Source organism: Pithys albifrons, chromosome 13, assembly GCF_047495875.1.
Source record: "Pithys albifrons albifrons isolate INPA30051 chromosome 13, PitAlb_v1, whole genome shotgun sequence".
Taxonomy (NCBI): Eukaryota; Metazoa; Chordata; class Aves; order Passeriformes; family Thamnophilidae; genus Pithys; species Pithys albifrons.
Genome location: NC_092470.1, coordinates 14,307,114 through 14,326,732, shown reverse-complemented (window position 1 = coordinate 14,326,732; position 19,619 = coordinate 14,307,114). Strand labels below are relative to the sequence as shown.

Genomic DNA, 19,619 nt, shown 5'->3' with positions numbered 1-19,619 from the left:
CAGCTTTAACCGAACTATGTGTGAGGACTGGATGATTGTTAAGTTGGTATTCAAGGCACATGAGGAAGGCAACCCACTAGGAACTTTAGCTACGAAGCCAAGAGTATATATATACTTTTTATATGTTTCATATATAGCTTAAAGCCTTAAATTTAAATATGTATTGTGAAGTTTTACAGCAAGAACATACTGCTTCTGGAAAGGACAAAAATCAGCAAGATTACTGGGAAAGGTGGGAAATGGTAATGCTGTTTTGCACTTAGGTGAGCATGCAGAGGCATAAAAAGAACCTCCTAAATCTGGCATTAGCAATTTGTAGAAGAATATACGTGGGTGATCCTGTAGAGCACAGAGTGGACTATAATGGTGGAAAGATCTTCAATATGTCTTTAGCTGTTTCTCCTCGCCAGCCTAGGACAGGCATCCTTTCATCAGAAAATACCTTAAACCAGACTATATATATATCGCTTTCCTGAACTGCCCTAATTGGAGGCCCAGCATCAGATACAGGGCTGGTAACATGGAAAAATCAGAGGCCAATGTCCACTAATCCAATCCATCAATCTGCCTGCAAATCCTCTTTCCTTATTGCAATCTGAGCTTGTAAAGTGACCCCAAATTCAGCTTGTATTAAAAAGGTCACCTTGATGTCCTTTCTTTATCAATCAGAGTTTAAATCAAGTCTCTTAACCTTTTCCCAGAGCAGAGATTTTTCAAGCAGGTAGTTGAAAAACCTACCCAGATCAATATCTGAGTGCATATGAACACCCAAAGTTCAAAACTTCACTCAGACTTCTTGCATTTACACAGCCAGCTGCAATTCTCCTGCAAACAAAGCTCCCATCAAGTCACCCAAGGTCTCCAGACTAGAAACAGAATTTTTATAGAAAGAGGACAAAAATAAAAAATAATAAATAATTGCTGAGCTTTTAAAAATTACATCTTCATTTCTGGAAGGAATTAAATTAACAAAAAAATTCTATGCTGCCCAGTTTGCTTCATTCATCCTTCTTTATTGGATAGCATGGAGTCTCTATGGCATAAATTGCAGTTTCCCCATGCCATGCCTCTTCTGGTGTGGGTACATTCCCAATGCTGCTCACAGTACTGCAGGAGGGTCAAAGTGGTGTTCTCTCCCTCTTTCTTCTCTTCTCTTGAGGTCCCTCTTTCAAACACATCCCAAATCAGGAGAGGCACTGGCTATGTTTGGTACCTTGGCCATAGTCAGCACTGATGAAAAATCCCTCAGTCCATGATGTTACAGCATGAAGGACTTTGGTTCCTGCCTTCACAGACTGTTAGCAGACATCATGAAAAACAAGGTGCTTAAGAGTGACCTCCAGGACACATCACTTTCAACCTCTTTCCAATTGGAAACACTTTCAGCAATAACCCTTTTCTGTCCCTTAGGGCAGATTTCTACAGAGGTTCTTATTTTAAATCCTACACTAATGCCTCCACCTCCAGTCATTAATCTCAGATGCTGGTCCTTGTCAAACATTTGCAGAACATCTCAGTGTACTTTATCCACTGAATTTTCCTTAGATATAGCGACAGTAAGGTCATCAGGGAATGTCAACAGATAATAGTTGAGTGTGACCTCCCACACCTTCAAGCCAAATAAGTTTAACTTAACAGAGCTCTGCTTTCCGGGTGTTCTCCCACAAGATCCCTTAAAGTTTAAGATGATTTCCAAGAATTTTCCAGAGCAAACATTAAACTTATTGGTCTGTCTCTTCTCCCTTTTATGTCCACCACCTTTCAACTCTCATTCAGCTGCCCCATTTTAAATAGTCAATTTAAAATGTCAGCGAAAAGCTTGTCAACTAGTGTGCATGCCCTCAGGTGTACATTATGGGTTGTGCTATCCATCTGTAGAGGATTCTCACCTTGTCTCATGCCCTTGAACAAATGGCCACTGTTATGTGGAGATCTTTCTCTTCATCCTCTACAAAGTTGGTTGCAATTCTGGCAGATGAAAAATATTTAAAAATCCTTCTCTCCTCTTATTGCTAATTCAAGCTGAGTTTCATTCTGTCATCAGTCTAAGTTTTCCATATATCACTCAAGATAAACACCTTTTCGTCCATGTCCTCTATATCAGCTCACTGTTCTCCTCAAAACTCGAAAGCTCTCCTTGTTGTGAGGCCAGTTTTGTTGTCTCAGAGATGCTTATGTGCAAAGGGACCTTGCTGTCTGATACACCCCTGCCGCATCCTGCTGCTGCTTTCCATTCCTTTGTCCTCTCCTGAATTATTCTTTCTCCCCTCTCCTTTTCCTGTGGTACTTCAGCAGTGCCCCATCATGGTCTCAATCTCTTGCTTAGTGAGTCTGGTGTATGTCAGTCACTTCATCCTGCCTTTTATTATCTTTATTTTTACTAGACTGAATGTTTAGGGCAGCCTTCCCAACTGTATCTGAAAGACTTGTACTAAAGCCCAACCAGCTTCCTTCAACTCATTTTGCATTCCCTGTAAGCCTGTTTGCCGAAAGGACACTGGTTTTGTGCAGCTGCCCTTTCTGCAGACCCTCCTCAGCACTTCAGCTCCGCAGGGAATATAATCACTTCCATTTCAAGTGTATTTATTACAGCTGCTCAATTTCCTTTAATCTGTCATTTCTCCTTCTCCTCCTCCCACTACTGCTTTCTTTCCTTTGAGCTACGAGTACGCTGGAGGAGGCTTTTACCTCTGACCCTCCCTGCCTGCACTGGCTCACGCTGGGTGCCTTGTGCACTGATTATCACTCGTTATGTGGAGCTTAATGAATGTGCCAGGCCCTTTGCAAAAACATACATATGTCACAAACAGCATGCTCCCATTGGTGACCCCTAGGGACTAATTGAGGGAGAGAAGACAGCACTTTCATGCACAAATTGCCTGTCTCATCCGCACCAAGAAGGAAAGAAAAACCCGAAAATTCTCCCAGGCCTGTCTGAGAGAAGGAAACCTTATCAACAGAGTGCCCATGTCTGCCTGAGTCTTGTAAAACAACATAATTCTGGGCAGGAAGAACAATGTTTTTATGTAGGGAATGTATGTCCCTTCACTGACAAGGTTGAGTGCAAAACCACAAGCATCCCTTCAGAGGTGGAGCTGAAACAGCCAGAGAAGCCCCAGCTGACATGAAAACCATCAACATGCTTCCCTGTATGTTGAGCTGTGTGAGCACGCACACCTCCCGAGGTTTAATTGGTGTATTAACGTATTAAAGCATTGACATAAACAAACAGGCACTGCTTTCATAAGCTACAAAATCCTTGAGTACATTGTAATTAGCTGGGCTTGTTAAACCACTTAATAAGCAATAGATAGCATGTGTCTGATGCCCCTGTGTCTTGGCTCAGAGGGAAAGACAGGCAAGTGCTTAAATATGAAATGAGTTCAGGTGAATTCTAAGAACTGTTCCCACAACACGGGAAAATTCTGCCCAGGGCAGAGCTGAGACCAGCACTAGGGTCATGGGTTTCTCTTGTCACAGTCCCCACTCATTCTCTGCTGTCCCATTTCCACCAGACAGCTCCCAGACTGTGTCTGGGGTTTTCAAGGAAAGGCAGGAAGGGCTGGCACTGGGGAGAAAGCACCATACTGAAGACAGGGTGGGCTACCTTTTCAAATGTTAGGCTTTTTTCCCTGTGACACCTCATCTTTTGAGTATTCTGTGGAGGAACTACCTGATTTATGAAGCAGGTAACAGAGGAACATGAAGTATATGGCTGTGTCATAGCATCCAGTATACTGATGGAGTACAGAGAAAGGAGTATATTCATATAACTCTGCATGACACAGCAGCATCACCATGATTTTCACCAGCTTACAAAGTGGACCAAAGTAGCCAGAGCCAGGAAAGTACCCAAAACACAGCCCAAAAGCTTTCTGTCCAGCAAGTCATCACCAGGACTCATGCTCTGATCATGCTTTTCCCACTCCCTAAGGAATGCCAGGAAAGGGGAAAACTCAGCACAAACACAACCAAAACAGGTGAGACAACTGCAGGGTTACTCAGTATCCCTGAATGCAAATGGTCAGGCAATGCTGTAATTTTATCCCAAATCCCAGTTTACTCCTACAGTGACACCACCAGTCCATGTGTCCCTGCACAGTCCAGCTGACTATCCAGCTCCAAATTTAACTTTCCCCAGCACATCACCACGCACAACTGCAGCTTTCAGAGAGCCGACAGAGAAGCTCCCTTACACACCGCCTCCACCCAAGTCCACTGCGGGGTTTTGCAGCTCTGCAGTTATTCCTAGATCCCAACTGGATTCTTCTTTTCATCTTTGTTCTGCCTCCTATTCTAGTGCTGAACCCCAGGCCTGCTGCCTTGGAGCTTCCTCCAAATGCTGCATTCATCCATTTTTAAAGGTGACCTTCCAACTTTAAAGGAAGTTAGCAAGCCTCACTATCTTCATTTGCCCTCTCATTCTTTTCAACCTGCTTTTTATTATGAATTAAAAAGGGGCCTGAAAGGTTTTCTCTATTAAAAATAAAAGCTTTAGAAAGAGCACGTTTCCAAATCATTTCTCTCCCAGTTTTTGGAGCAGCTGTCTTATGTGTCAGTGTTTGCTTGCTGCAAACTATTAGCTGCCAGGTCTGATGGTGAAACCTGCTGGGGGTTTGGCCACCTACCTGACCCTGTTGGGTGCCTGTCACCCTACCTCACCACTGGTCACTCCCTCCCTTGTTCTGCCACTGCTGTTTGGCAAAGCAGTGACCTGAAAGATTCTGGTGAAAAATAGCCTTTGAGGGATCAGGGCTGAAAGTGGGATTATTTTTCTCTTGGTCCGTACTAGCCACCCAGGTTAGACTGTGGCCTCATAAACTCTTGTGCTGGCACAAATGAAGAGCAGCAAATAAATGAAGTTCTCTTTATTTCACCTTACTGGCAAAAGTGTGTCTTACAAGCCCTGGGGCCGTAAAGTGATGGAAAAGGAAGGTGTCTCCAGCCTTTAGCATTAAGATTACTCTTGCCAATGAATTGGTGAGAGTAATTAAAAAGACAATGGCAAAGCAACATGATAGTTTCCTGCTGCTGTGGTACAATTTTTTGATATTTAATCAGGACAAGCAGAACCTGAATTTTTACTGTAATACAACTGATATAAGAAGGAAAACCATGATCTTATAAACTGAAAGCTCACCTTCCAGTCCTTCCCTTACATTACAGAATTAAACAAACAACAATAAAACACAAAGAAAATGCAACCAACCAACCAACTAGTCCCTCTTTCTCCCTTTCCACTTTGTTGGCTATGAGTTCTGCTGCTATCCAGACAGGTTGTGTTGAGTGTTTCTTTTTGCCAAGAGGTCAGGACACCACAAATCAGCCTCATACAGCCACTCTCTGGATTTAATCATTGGCATTTGCTTCCTTCCAAGAAATCATAGACATTTTCTGAGCTGTGGACATATGGTTGCCAGGAATGAGGCTGACACCCACAAACGCATTTCATGCTGACCACCAAGTGACCACAAGTGACTGGGAGCCCTTATTCACAGCTGGCTTGTGCCACACTGAGCCTGAAAGTGCCTGGCTCAGAAAATACACAGCCTCTCCTCCCAAACCATTCAGTTATCCCCATCTGCCACTGTTTGCCAGACTCAGCACTACCTCCTCAAGCCTGCTTGATCCCATAGCATCACTAGGACTCTTTCAGTCTCATTCCAAGCCAACATGCCCATGCTTTTCCCAACATCCCTGCTGGGCTCTCTCATACTCATTAAGACATACACTTCTTTGAAAGTCAATCATCAAGCTAAACAAAAAGGGAAGTAGGTGATTAGGTTCTTACTACAATTATCTGCTGAAAGTAGGAGAGTAGTTCAGATTTTTAGGAGAAAAATAGGGTTTCCCAAAGCAAAGACAAGATTTCAAGGAGGTACTACCAGGTCAAGATTTAGTACACTAAATAATGGAAGGTTCCTCGCCTCACAGCCTCAGCCTTTTCTTAGCTCTGATGCTCAGTTTCATCTTTGGGCTATGAATGATTCATGAAGCCTTAAAATATATATAATCTATATCTCCTAGAACAAAGAGTCTTTTTTTCAGGGGGTTGTGAGGGAGCAGGGAGCAGTATGTGCAATGCCTGCACTTGGGCTTGGATGTCCCTTGGGAAAGGACCCTTGTGGCTCCCTGCTTCTCTCCAAACCCAGAAGCTGTTTTGAGCTTGAAGGTGAGCGCTGTGGGAGACACCAGCTCAGTTTCTATGACACAGGGATATGCTTGCCACTGAGGGTCTCAAGAGTTGCTGTCTTGAATCACACCCAGCACCAGCTCAGAGCCAGGTTCTTCTCATCCATCAGTGCACTATAGGGGACTTCAGTCATCTATGCAGAACTGCAGATTTGGAAGATGCAGCAAAACTTACCTCCATGCCCCAGCTTAATCCCCTGAAGGCTTTACCATCCTGACTTCCAGTTCTCTGCCTTGGGCTGCAGATCACATTTAATGAATGTGTCTCTTCCATTGGAAATCTAACACCACCTCTCCATTATGAGTATTTGATTCCTTCTATGCATACAAACACAAACATACACTCACCCCTTCACCATGATCAGTGAAGGTCTACTTACTTCTCCAGACAAGAACACCACTTTGAGCAATTCCAAGGATGTTAATTCCTTTCCAACTGCAGAGATGGCCATTCTCTGATTTCTTGTTGAGGAACCTAAGCATGTGGCTGGATAAGATCTGGTGAAAGCTCCAACCCACAAGGATCTGTTCTTACTCAGAAGGGACCACAGGGAAATGGGCAGGCAAGAGATGCAGAAGTCTCACACAGGGGTGGCTTGGCAGCCAAGTCCATTGTGGCTTATGTCCAGCAAGTTTGGGATGCCACCCTCTCTACAGCCCAGACAGACGACAAACTGAGTTTCACAGTGCTATAAACTAAGGGTATAGACATGCCCAAAAAGGGTGAACTATTCCTTCAATGGATCATCCAAATATATTCCTGTGCAGTTCTTTGTTTTCAGTGGTCCTTTTGGGATTAAAGAGTCAGGTTTCAGTCTGTGATGTATCTACAGCTCATGGTCACCACATTTCCTTGCTCTTTGGAGTCTTAGAGATCTTCCTTAGAAGGTACATTGTCAGTCCTTACCTACTTGGGTACATCTGATGGTATCTTTTATGCTCAGAAGTCTTTTCTATTTTCCAAGGATGACTCTGTCTTTTTGGCGAGAGATATTCTTTTTCCCTTGTGAGACTGCTATTGATATCAATCTGCTCAGCTTTTTTGAGGTTCAGGCCAGCACCACTGAATCCAGAGAAGGAAATTTGGCACAGCATTTGATGCTCCATGAATTACAACCATGCAGAGAAGCTTAAGGACCTATAGAGAACAGTATCTAGCTCCCAGGAGTCCCCACTGAGGTTAACAGGATTAAACTGAACTCAGTCCAGCCATAGGATGGTACTTTCATCCAAGATACACTGTCAGGGATTTGGTTACCTTCTTCTGAAGCTGTGGCTGTACAGATCTTCTGTTGGGACTGAGTAGCATGTCATATGACTGCAAAAGAGGCTATCTGTCTGTGATGGATGTGGTGCTGGCCCCAGGCAGGGGGGTTAAGACACACTACAACCTTTTTTAGCTTATTACTAATGGAAATGAGAGGCTGGCACTCTCATCAGTCACCCTGGCAGTTCTGTGCTCCCAAGTTTTCTAAAGAAGTGAACAGTTATGCCAAAAACCTCCCACAGTTCTGCCATACCTGCTGGCATTTTGGCTGCATCCTCCAGTCGCCAGACCTGACCTGGGTGGTCGAACAGGAGCAATCGTGGGCGTTAACCCCAGTCTCCAACGGCACTTGGCTCTTCTGGTTTTCCACTCCCACACAGTGCCAGATCTGCATTATTTCCAGCCAGAAGAGCCTGCTTTCTCCTGAGCAGGAACTGACAGTTTCTCACTGATATTGTCTAATGCAGTCAGTTATCATTTATGCATTTAGAGCAAATCCATCAAAATAATTGCTGCTAGAGGTCTGAATTCAGTACATCACAAACAACAGCTCCCTGGGAGAAGAAAAATGACACTCACCTGTCTTTAAGCGAGTCCCTTCCCAGTTGCCTGCAACATCTGTGCACCATGAGATGTGGTGGCTTGGGGGCCTCATACCTCTGGAGTTGTTCTAGGAGTACTGAGGGTGTGACTGGAGCTTAAATATTCTTAAGCTTTCAAACCCTCTGGGACTAACTGATGAACAAATGTTTCTCAGGACACACAAAGCAAACCTGCAGCCACCTTCAGAAGTCTACTGGGAACTGGACCAGGCACTATCAAGAAAGAAGTGACTATGCACAGCTGCTCCTACATCACCAAATATTGCCTGACACTGATGCAGCAAATCCAAAATGCTCTGTAGATTCAGAATATCTCTAAAATTGCCAGGCCACAAGGCTTCATGAGGAAACCTGAGCAAAGGTACAATTCTTTACCCTAGCAAGAAGACCTCACATGTGCACACTGCATGATCATAATGTCACCTTACATGCCTGTGATTGGCACCAGGGACTGAATCCTCACAAGACCAGGTCTTGGATACATCAGCTTGCAAGATCATGAGCTTCCTCTCTCTTTTATCAAATGTTGCAATATATTCCACCACTTCATTGGCCTTGTCCCTGGATGGCAAACATCCTTCCCTCTCACAATTATCTTAATATACAGCCTGGACACATCTCTGACTCACTTAAGATAATGATGACCTGGCCACAATCAGTTTATTCAGACATCCTGGCAGTTTACCTAGCCTAATGCAAGTCCAGTCTGGCTCTCCCTGACTCATTGTGAATGAGGCTGACCTCCAGCATTGGCTGTGCTACCATCAGTGGATGGAGACCCACACACAGGTCAGACACAGGCTGCTCCCAGAATTCAGGCTGGAACCATGAAAGCTACATGCTCTGAAAACAAGCTCTTAACTACTCCAAAGGCCCAGGCAACAGCAATTTTTCTTGCCTGCAGACAGACCCCATTGGGATGGTACCAGTCCCAAGATGGAACTAAGGATAACCAGATGACTGAAGGGCATCTCTATATATTGCATCTCTGGTTGCCTATCTAAAACATTCATTCATCCAACCTGAGAGTAAAACCAGCACCCATCACACAGCATGAATATTTGAAGCAAAACCTTTGAGAATAAAAAGGCCAAGTATTCAGAAATCATAAGTAAATCCTCACAAAAATTCAACTTCTCTGCAGGAATCAGACACAGGTCACAAATGACTCACTAACAGCAGAGCAAGTAATTTAACCAGTGCCTGGAACAAATCCCTCCAGTTTGTATTGAACAACCAAAATTTATTCCTGCTGATTAGTCAGCAGTTACACTCACAAGTTCAAAATTAATACCAAAATTCAAATACAGTTGTCTTGTACTTGCACTGTGCTTAAATGCTAGAGACTATCATCTTTGTGAAGGAACCCTCCTGCAGTTATTTACTGGTGTGGGAGTGTGGGTTGGGACTTATTCTAGCTCTGTGGTGTTAGAACACATGCTGGCACCACCAAGGAGCCCAACTGTCATAAGGAAAGTAGGGGGGATGACATTGGAGAAACCACAAAAGATACAGGAAAAGCAAAATTCAGCACAACAGCAAAGGATACATTGTCACTTCACCAGGTAAAGCACATTTACCAGCTGTGTGTGTGCTGGTCTCTTGTCATACTCTCCTTCATTCAAAACAGCTGTATGCACTTCCACACAGCTTGTTAAACTTTTCTTCTGATTGCTAAGGCTCTGCAGGCACTGGTAAATACACGGTGGATAAGGACTCTGGCTCATTGCACAAACTGCACCAGAAGTGCTTCCAAATGTTAAGAAAAATGAAGTCACTCAGCATTGATTTCTTGTATGGTCTCTTGCTGCTGCTCCTTCAAACCCATGGGTTTTAGCTTTACTACTGTGTCTAGGCCTCTTTATCCTCTGCTAATGCCAGGGCTTAACCCCGAGGATCTGCACCTTGTTCTGGGTACAAGTCAGAGCAGAGCATTGATGCACTGCTGCAGTTTGCTGAATCAGCAGAAGTAGTCTCCTGGCAGTTTCCAGCCCACAGCTCCCAGGAATGCTGCCTCTTCCTCCCTGGACAGCAGGGCACAGATACAGGGAAACAGTGAAGACCTGCTGATAAATAAAACCACCACCTTCAAAAGAAGCTCCAAACTCTTGGGAAAGAAGGGGTGAGTCCTCAAAAGCACATCTAAATAAACAACAGAGCAGCAAGGAACATCAGGAGTCGGTGCAATGGGAATAAACAGCTGTGGAGACTCAACATACGCCAATCATGACCTGCAGCATCACACACATCAGACAGTGCCCTGCAGCAAGTCCGAGCCTGAGATCCCCACCAGGTCATGTGCTGATTCCATCCTGCAGAAAGCTACAGTGCTAGAAACATACTGTGCCCATCATGGTCACTTCAAGCATGAACTAAAAGAAACATGACTCAATCTTTTTAGAGTCAAAATACAGAAAATCAAAACTTTGTTTCTCTGCTTATTCACTCACAGGCTCCACACACCACAAGAAACAAGAAGGCAGGGTTGTGTTGTCAGGAGGAGCTGATAGGTATCACTGCCTGCACCCTACCAAACCAGTACCCCAAGCTTCTTCAGTAACAAGCTCTGAAATCAGCTCAAGACTCATTTGAAGCCAGCATAGGGAGGGAGAACAGGACAGCAGTATGAACTCATGGTTCTGCTGTCATGAAGACCACAAAGCCTTCATATGGGTAATTCAGGCAACAGAGATGACCAAGAAGAAAAACAAGAAGAAACAAGGGCCCAGTCCCTCTGCAATGCATGTTAGAGCCCGTGAGCTTAGTTAAGCCAGCTCCTTTGGAACTGGCAGCATCAGAAACATCTTGGGAATTCATATGTGAGGAGTCAGTTGCCCTGAAACACAAAGCAAACTGAACCAAAGCTGACCATACCAGCAGCCCAAGTAACTGGCTGATCAACTGTTATTTGCAATGTTTCTGGACTGTGAAATCTGATAACAGAACCTGGAGTAGCAAGGAGGAAAAGGAAGAGCATTCAACATTCATGTTTGTTTCCCACACCTCGGAAAGGAAAAGGAAACAGGGATGAAATCAAATGCAGCTCAGCTGCTCATCCCCTGTGTAAGGTTATGTCAGGAGACAACCATTTGCCTCAGATAATTGTAGACATTCCTGGAAAACTCAAGGTCTCAGCCATCAGCTAATCGTGCATACCACAGCACCCAACCAGTTCTAGAGACACAGTCATTAGAAGGGAATGGCAGGTGGAAATTCACTCATAGAATCATTTTTGAGACATTTGATTGAAAGTCATGCCAGAAACTTACAGGAACAGAAGGATGCTGGAAAACATGTTTTTAATTTGCTCATCAAAACTCACCAGGTTTTCTAAGAGGGTTCCAGCACCATCCACTGATATCTGCTCAAACACACCCCCAGCTTCATGCCCACAGTCACCTGCAGGCTGGCACAGCAGCATTTAGTTACATAAATTATACCTCCTGTTAACAATTCTAAGACACAACCACTATGACACATCTGTATGCCAAGTCCCACATGCTGCAGAATGGTTCCTTTCTTGTACTGGAGGATCCAACCATCCACACATGAACTGATGGGGAACCTGAGTGCAGCATTCGCCTGTACCCCGCTGCTTCTACATCAAATACATCCTTGCTAGTTTAACAGGCAGCTAATTGTTCCTGAGGAGGGAACAACAATCCAATACCCAACAGGTGATCAATTTGCACAGCCAAGCAAGGAGACCTGAAGCAACAACATGTCCTGAAACAAAAGCACTGCAGCCAGAACAATCTTTCACTGTCAAGCTCCCTGAGAGATAAGACTTCTAATAAAACTTTTTCTGCTAACTGTAGAAACTTTTCTTGGCAAATCCTGACACAATCTCCCTGCAATACCAGCTTGTCCCTGAGAATATGACCATTTTGAGATACAAAACTCAACATGTTGTCAACTGAGATCACCAGCAGCTAAGCTCTTAGGCAAGAAAACATCTTTGAGCCTGAGGAGAGTGACAGAAACAACAGCTACACCTGAGCAATGTTCCCATCGCAACAGTAAATCCCACCTTCCACACCCACCAAAAAAAGAAAACAAACCAAAATCCCCACACAAGGACCATCTCGTGAAGAAGCAGACTGTAGGACATGTCATTCTGAATGTTTATTTATTTTATCTTCAAAGAAGAGGCCTGGTGCACCTGTTTCGTTAGAAAATAAAGTGTTTATTAAGAAACTAGACATTGAACACCCCTATAGTCTCTGTGAAAAGGGACCGTCCCATTTCCCATTAGCACAGGATGATAGTTATGGCAAGATAAGAATGCTCAAAGATGGAGGAATTTCATTTACAGAAAATGAGGTAATGATTTACAATAATAAAAATAAAATAAAATTAAAAAAAAAAGAAAACAAACCATCCTTAGACTTGCTACTTAAAGCCACCAATCGCAAACAGCCACGACTGGCTTTCATTTTCAGCAGTGAGGAACCAGAGACTTTAATTGGTGTTAAACAAATTGAGACATCTATCACAGTGGGGAGAACTGCTTTTAATTATGTTGTACGGTCCGGAGGATTTCTTCTAAGTAGAGATGGACCTGAGCTGCAAAATTCAACCCTTCCTCTGCTAGGGTGTTCGGGCATAGGCTTCTGGTCCAGGCCCACAGATATGTCTCTACGACTGATACACACAGTTGAAAGCAGAGTCCCCTGAACAGTGCTAGGGAGAGGAGACAGTTCAGACAGACAAGACATCCCCAGGTCAGGTGGGCGATTTCCAGGAGATGGGGAAATTCAGTTTAGACAAGCACCCAGTGATTCACACGCTCAGTGAAGCTTCTCCTCACTCTGTGAATCTGCAGAATTGAGGTGTCAACAACACACGGCCGTAGGTCCTCTCTGGCAGTGCACCTCTTGCATTTCCAGCTCCGATGCGGGCAGGAAACATTGCTGGGAGATTTGGTCATGGTTTCTGAAGCCATCCAACCTGAGCCAGGTCTCCTCGTACTAACGCAGATACCCCCTAAGGCATGTCCATTAACTTAAAGCAATCTGCCACCATCTCTCCAGTACTCTTCTATTGCACTTTACCTTTTTACGCAAATTAACCAGGAGAAAAAGCAAGAGAATGGAATATTCCCAGGGACATCCCTATGGGACAGCTGATACTAAAACCTCCTGGCAATGTCCAGGGTGGTTCACACAGGTCACCTGTAAAGGCAGGATGAAGGAGAACATCCCATTATGGGGCTTTTGCCCAGTTCTGGTGGAAAGGGACCATGACTCTTTCCAGTGGCAGTGACCCATGAAGGCTGGTGAATTTAGAGACACCCCTGATGTGATAAGGTCATCTCAGGCCACCAAGAAGGCAAGCAAAGCTGAGTGGCTGGTGAGCAAGCTCCTGGCCCAATATTCCTCTCAAAAGGATCTGGCCACACCTGAAGGTTTTGGAAGGTTTTTTTTTTATCCTCTAGAGAAAAACTGCTTTGCTTATCGGTTATCACTCATATATGTGAGCAAATCTGTATTTCCTATACAGGTGACATCCAGAGAGTCCAAGGAAAGCCCTGCAAGTTGATGCAAGGGCGACTGGCTTCTCTTGAGGACAGGATAAAAGGGTTTACTTTCCCATCTGAGAGGCTTTGGATGAAGTAAGACAGAAGTAGGAAGGGAGAGGAGGAGAGAATACGAATATCAGCCAGAACAGGATTGATATTCCTGTTTTTGCCAGAGAAGAAGAAATACAATACTTTTTTTCCACTCTTTCAGTCAGCCAGCCTCGAGCTTATGGTTCTGTATATGTGACTGGGTTACAATCAATCTCTAGTGGGGTGGAAATAGAGGGGAGAGATAAAGGGGATTGGAAAAGGTCCCGCAAATGGGACCTGCGTGTGTCTGATATGCTTTTCAACTTTGCTTACTGCTCTAGTCCTGGCAAGAACACAGACTCTCCTGCGCTATGGATTCTCCATCCATGCGGGAAGTCCAGGCAGCTCCTCAGATAAAGCTCATCATTTAAGCAGCAGGGAGAGACCAGAGTACGATAGTGATATAGTCAGATCCAACAAGCTGCTCTAACACGCACAGACAGACAGACAAACAAAAAAAGCCTCCTAAAATATGCGCACTTCAAAGATAACCACACTCTCTTCCTGTCAGAGTAGTCAAATACTTTTTTCTTTCCATCCTCATTGCTTCCAACATTATTTTCTGTGCAAGAACTGGGAGCGGGGCTGCCTTTGTTCTTACCAAAAGTCTTCATTCTGCTTTAGTTTCTTCCAGGCCTTGGCTCACTCTGGGAGACCTCCCATGGCAGTGCCACGTAAGAGGTGATGGCAGCATTCACTGGGTGTTGCGAAGACACAAGCTTACAAGGAAAACTCCAAGCAGGGAGGACATGACTAAAGATGTCGGTTTGGTTGGCTTGGTTGGTTTTTGTTTTGTGTTTTATTTTAAAGCAAAAGTACAATTATTTACTGTGTTATTAGGATGACTCCTTTCAACTGGGTTTTAATTCTCTTTATTTGCTCTCATTGCTGCTGTTGTGCCTTGCAGGAATATTTAACGAACACAGCGACCATTGGAGGAAAAGAACAACCCTGTTTTCTGGTGACAGAAAACCACAGTTTTAGTTGGCTTTAACGTGTGTACAGGCAGGGCTGTAGAGTCCTATTAGGAGGAGACCTCAATCCATACAGACCACGCTTACTGCTTCCCACCATTTTGAGGGCACAGCCTATAAACTTGACATCAGAACAGGGACTTTTAAGGAGTTTTTAAAAGCCATGACGTCCTTTGCTGAAATAAACACTGACATCCTCAACATAAATGCCTTGGTTAAGAGGTTTGGAATGTCCAGGGAGGCTTATTGGATTCAACATAATTTCTCTGAAACCTAAAGGGGGAAAAAAAACAGAAGAAAGAAAAAAGCAAAATAAAGTAAACGAAAAAACAAAAAAGAGTAAAACTAGAAAAAAAGAGAGAGATATCGACACACATGTAATTATATAAAAAATAACCAAATTAATAACTAGCAAACAGCTGCTGTTAAATTAAAGCCAAAATGTCTTCTCCAGGCAGGGCTACCTCCCTCTGTCTTTTCTGTAAAGAACAGGCAATCATTTCATGTGGAGCGTGCAGGCACAAGTGCTCTGAGGACAAGGGCATGCAAGTGATCTGGACTGAGTATTGGGAACAACTCTTTCCTAGAGGTTCCCCCTAAGTCCAAATTCCTATCTAGTCCATCTTTCCCGTAGGCAGACATTGAGGAAAATGGAGATTCCTTCCTATGCCTATTTTCTCTCATGATTTATCTAATCTGGTATAACACTCCTGAAGGCAAAGAGTACCATTGCAAGGCTGGGGAGACCTGACATTCGTAACCCTATAGACCTCTCAATCCCAGCTGTCCCATCTACATTGAACCCTGCATACTGGAGGCATCTTCTCCTTACACAACCTCACCTCTCTAAAGGTGATTTGAAGGTTTAGGATTTGCCAGAAATACTGGCCAGATGAGGAAGAAAAATAACAGGAGTATATAACACAGGCAAACTCCTTCCTTCAGTCCAAAAAACTTACTGGGCAAATACAATATATTCAAGGACTGTGAGAAACATCTCTTCAAAATGTTGGAATGCCCTAGCCAGGGAAACTCACTGCTAATATATGGTCCTAATATAGATATAACTGGATATTAACTACAGACCCTCCTGCGCTATGGATCCTCCATCCATGAGGGAAATCCAGGCATGACAAGAAGAATATTATTGTCTGAAGCCAAATAAACGTGAATATTTGCTGGAGAAGAATTCTCTGAACTCGAAGGAGCAAACCTGTTGTGGAGCACTGGGTTTGAGCTTCAGGAGGGAATCCATCTGCTGAGGCACCCAGTCCCTCAGCCCTCTCCTTAAGGACTGACGGAAGGAGGGCACATTCTGGTTCACTGTTCCTGATGTTTTCCCTACACTTCCCTTCTTCCTGACTCAAACACTCTTTTCTATTAACTTTTGTTCTAAATTCATCAAGTCCTTGCAGAAGAGGCCCATGTGTTTGTCTTCAGGTGTCACCTTACCATTTTTTACATTACTTTCTCAGATACCCATTTGTAAGGGTGTTTCTACAACTGAGGCCATCCTAACTGGACTGGAAAGAGACATCGCAGGAATAGGCATAGGGCACTGAAGACAGCTGTTAAGACTGCAGTGAAGTTCCTTTTTGCTCAGTTCAAGGGCATGGATGTAAGAGGCTTCTATGCCAGAGTACCAAAACCCCCAATACAGATCCACTAAGTTGCCATGACCAAGACATCCATGGCAGGATCCTTGGGATTGCTCTCATCTATGCCAAATTCTCATGGGTCCAATGGGTTTTTCCAATAAAATTACTGGGATGTCTTAACTACATAATTACTCTAAGGTCTGGAAAATGTTCCTGCTCCATATATGGTCACAGGATTCTCAACAAATCCCCTAAGTTTGCCCAAATCTTGCATCACTAGGGCAGTATAGAGCAGCTTAAATGCCATTAAGAATTATTTCAGAAGGAAAGGTGCTTTCCAATAGGCTAAGAAATTTTCTCACACCAAATCTACACCAGCTAGAGGATTTTGTTTTCCTATTTCTTCTTTCTATTTTTTCTATCTATTTGTATTTTTTCCCTGCACTATCCTACTCCATCTGCTCATCAAACACATGCCTCCTTTGATGGACCTGAGGATGCAGACAAAAGCTGTTTGTTTGCTTTGGAACTGTTTAAACTTATTTGGGGGAAGGTATCTGTTATTCTGAGTGGCCCTTAAGGGCTGATCCACATGGGAGAGTAAGCCAGGATCAGCTTTGGTTCATGTGTCATAAACAAAATTCATAGTCAAATTCCAAGCTTTGAAATATCATTAGTAGTGAGAAAGAGCCTAGCTCAACTCTCATGGTTTAAAGTGTTGAAGCTGGGAAGTGTATATGTAAACTAAGCTCATTTCTTATCAGAGTCACTGGGACACAAATAAATACGGCATCCCTGAACATCCCTATTTATCGTGTTTTGTTTTTCGTAATATAAATATATTTTATGGCCACCAAAGGACAGCTGGGAAAGTCTATCCTCAACAATACCAAGCATCTCCAAGGAGAACTCCTGTCTGTTTTATTTTCTTTGTATTTCTTAGCTCTTCTAAATTAAGGCAATTTAACTTCTGTTGGACCACATTCAGCAGACCTAAAATGTCTCTGGGGACACACAGTCCCAGAAAAGGGACATGTGAAAGATCAGCAAGACTTAAGGGTGGGGACACCAAGGGCTTTGCTCTTTTCCATCAGCACTATGCTGTGAATTGCAGCTGCAGGGACCTCCAGTGACAGCAGAGTCTTTGCAGAACAGGGCTGCAGTAGGGGTTATCCCACAACAGACATGCAGCCTCTGCTGGGGGACAATTGGGAGCACGGCAGGAGGACAGCCTACATTCTGAAGCTTAGGGGCTGAACACATATACCACTGACTTGGGAAAGCAATGCAGCATCAGTTGTTTTGGCATCCTCTCCTTCTGATTTATTCAAGTCCCCAAAGAATCTGAAAAAAACACATGCTTCTCTCCTGATTGGTTTTCTTTCTCTTCCTCATTGCTGTCTCCTATATTGTACTGCTACCTTTAACCCCATTCTCTTGTATGGAGCAGAAACCAACAAGGCTCTTGCCACGTTTATGTCTTCACTGTCAAATGTGAGATGGATGATGCTCACTGAGGTGTTGAGGGTTAAAATGGGTGAATCTCAACAGGTTCAGAGTTTGGATGCCGCTATGACAAATGTAATCTACCATCAAAGCTATTAGCTTCTGAAAAACTGGCTTAGAATTGTCTTAAAAATGTGATGGTTTTGTTTTACTTTTTTCTGTTTTTCCCAAGGGAAAAAAAAAGAGAGAGAGAGAACTAGGTGTTCAACTTCTTAGAAGGAATTGGGGAAATAAACAGTCCCTTTTGTAGAGTTTCACATTTGTCAGTGCCAGCTGGAAAATGGGAGCGAAAATGCTATCTTTGACATTGGTGGTAGATTTGGAGGGAAACTCCAATATGCAAGCCTGAAAATAGTAAGGAGGTAAAAATCCCCACCCTGTAGATTCAAATCAAAAGCATGTCCAAAGACCTATAAAACCAAGAAGGGTCTGACAGATTAAATTTGTGCTTTTCCTTCTACTAGTGAGATCACTTTTTAAACTAAAACATAATACTGTCTCTACTAATAGCCATGGTATGGTAGTGGAATAAATGTATGGAGAGTGTTGGAGAACAGGGAAGGAGGAATGAGCTCAGATTTGCTGTGCAGCTCTAATAGCTTGAGATGGAGGGGGCAGATGGGGTATTTCTCTAAGCAGGCTGGATGGATGTGGCAATGAAAGGACAAGAAAACTGAAGGCAACCAAACTATGCATTCAGTTTTTGTCCTCAAACCTGGCCATCCACTTAATCCTCCAGAGCTGTCTTGTGTTTCCCAATACCCTGGCTAGTGGCTCTTGGGCACTCTGCCCCATGCCCATACCAATCTAGCCTACAGACAGTGAACTGCCAGGAACATGTTTCCTCCCCTGAGTGAGGAAGACTAATGAGACAAACCATATATTTTGCCTTGCCTTCACTGTTTGCCTTCTGGTAAAATTGCTACCATTCAATACAGCATGCTTCTAGGGCTTTGGAGACCTGAGGCTGTTCCACATCACCTGAGAAGAGCAGCAGGGAATGTGACATGGGGAGGCAAGGGACTGACGCAGAAAATGATGCACAGCTCCTCACACCATCCCTATCTGCCACAGCAGAGGTGGTGCAGATCAGTTCTGAAACCCAGGGACGGAACCTGCTTCTAAAACAGCAATATAAATTGCTGTGGGAACAGATGAGAAAAGCAACGGGATGCCATGTAATGCCTGGCAAAAATGGGTTAAATAAAAATAGCAAATTAAGGGCAACAAGCTGGCCAAACATAACACTGCTATCCACACAGCTCACATTAGGCAACAGAACTCTGAGCTCTCTTCTGCGTTATGGTAGAATTTATGATATAAAGGAAAAGCAACAGGAGACTACAACAGTGTACATTTTATCTTTCTCTATGCACAGATATGAAGTATGAATAGCATCAAAGAAGGCATGAAAACCATCAAGTCTGGCCCACATACAGAGTGAAGGAAACAGCCATCCGTCTAGTCAAAGTCAGCACTGATATGTCTCTGAGGGGAAAGCAACATAGTGGTCCAGGTTTTCTGTCATGGATGGATGCATCTGCAGGGCTAGGAAACAAAACCTTCCTTTTCTTCCCCTCCCACGATATAGCAGGGCAAGATGCAACCCCGCCTGAGGCCCCACTTGCCACAACAAAGCAGGTCACAGAAGCTCAGCAGCAGCACAGTGGGAGGTTCTCCCTGATACCCTCAGCTGCAGATAAGCACATCATCTCCTCACCTGTCCAAGCTGAAGTCAAAAAGCCTGGATCTCCTCTAAATTACACAAGGTCATCACTGTTGACCACAATGGAGAACAGCAACAAAATTTAGTCCATAGATGGATTTCACACCAATATACAGATCTCAAGCAGACCTCCAAATACATAA

The 19,619-nt window shown here is 43.8% G+C and overlaps 1 protein-coding gene across 4 annotated transcripts in view; it reads right to left on the bottom strand.

Moving 5' to 3' along the window:
• Window positions 1-19,619, bottom strand: part of NTRK3 (neurotrophic receptor tyrosine kinase 3) — a 220,555-nt gene that overhangs the window by 65,364 nt on the left and 135,572 nt on the right. Inside the window, exon 13 of one of the 4 annotated variants that reach the window (XM_071568925.1) lies at window positions 12,163-14,919. The exons of the other annotated variants lie outside the window; for them this stretch is intronic. Within the exon in view, the coding sequence (XP_071425026.1) occupies window positions 14,801-14,919 (119 nt within the window). The 3' untranslated portion in view covers window positions 12,163-14,800. Of the gene's footprint in view, window positions 1-12,162; window positions 14,920-19,619 lie in introns of those variants that run through there. 4 annotated transcript variants of the gene reach the window in all.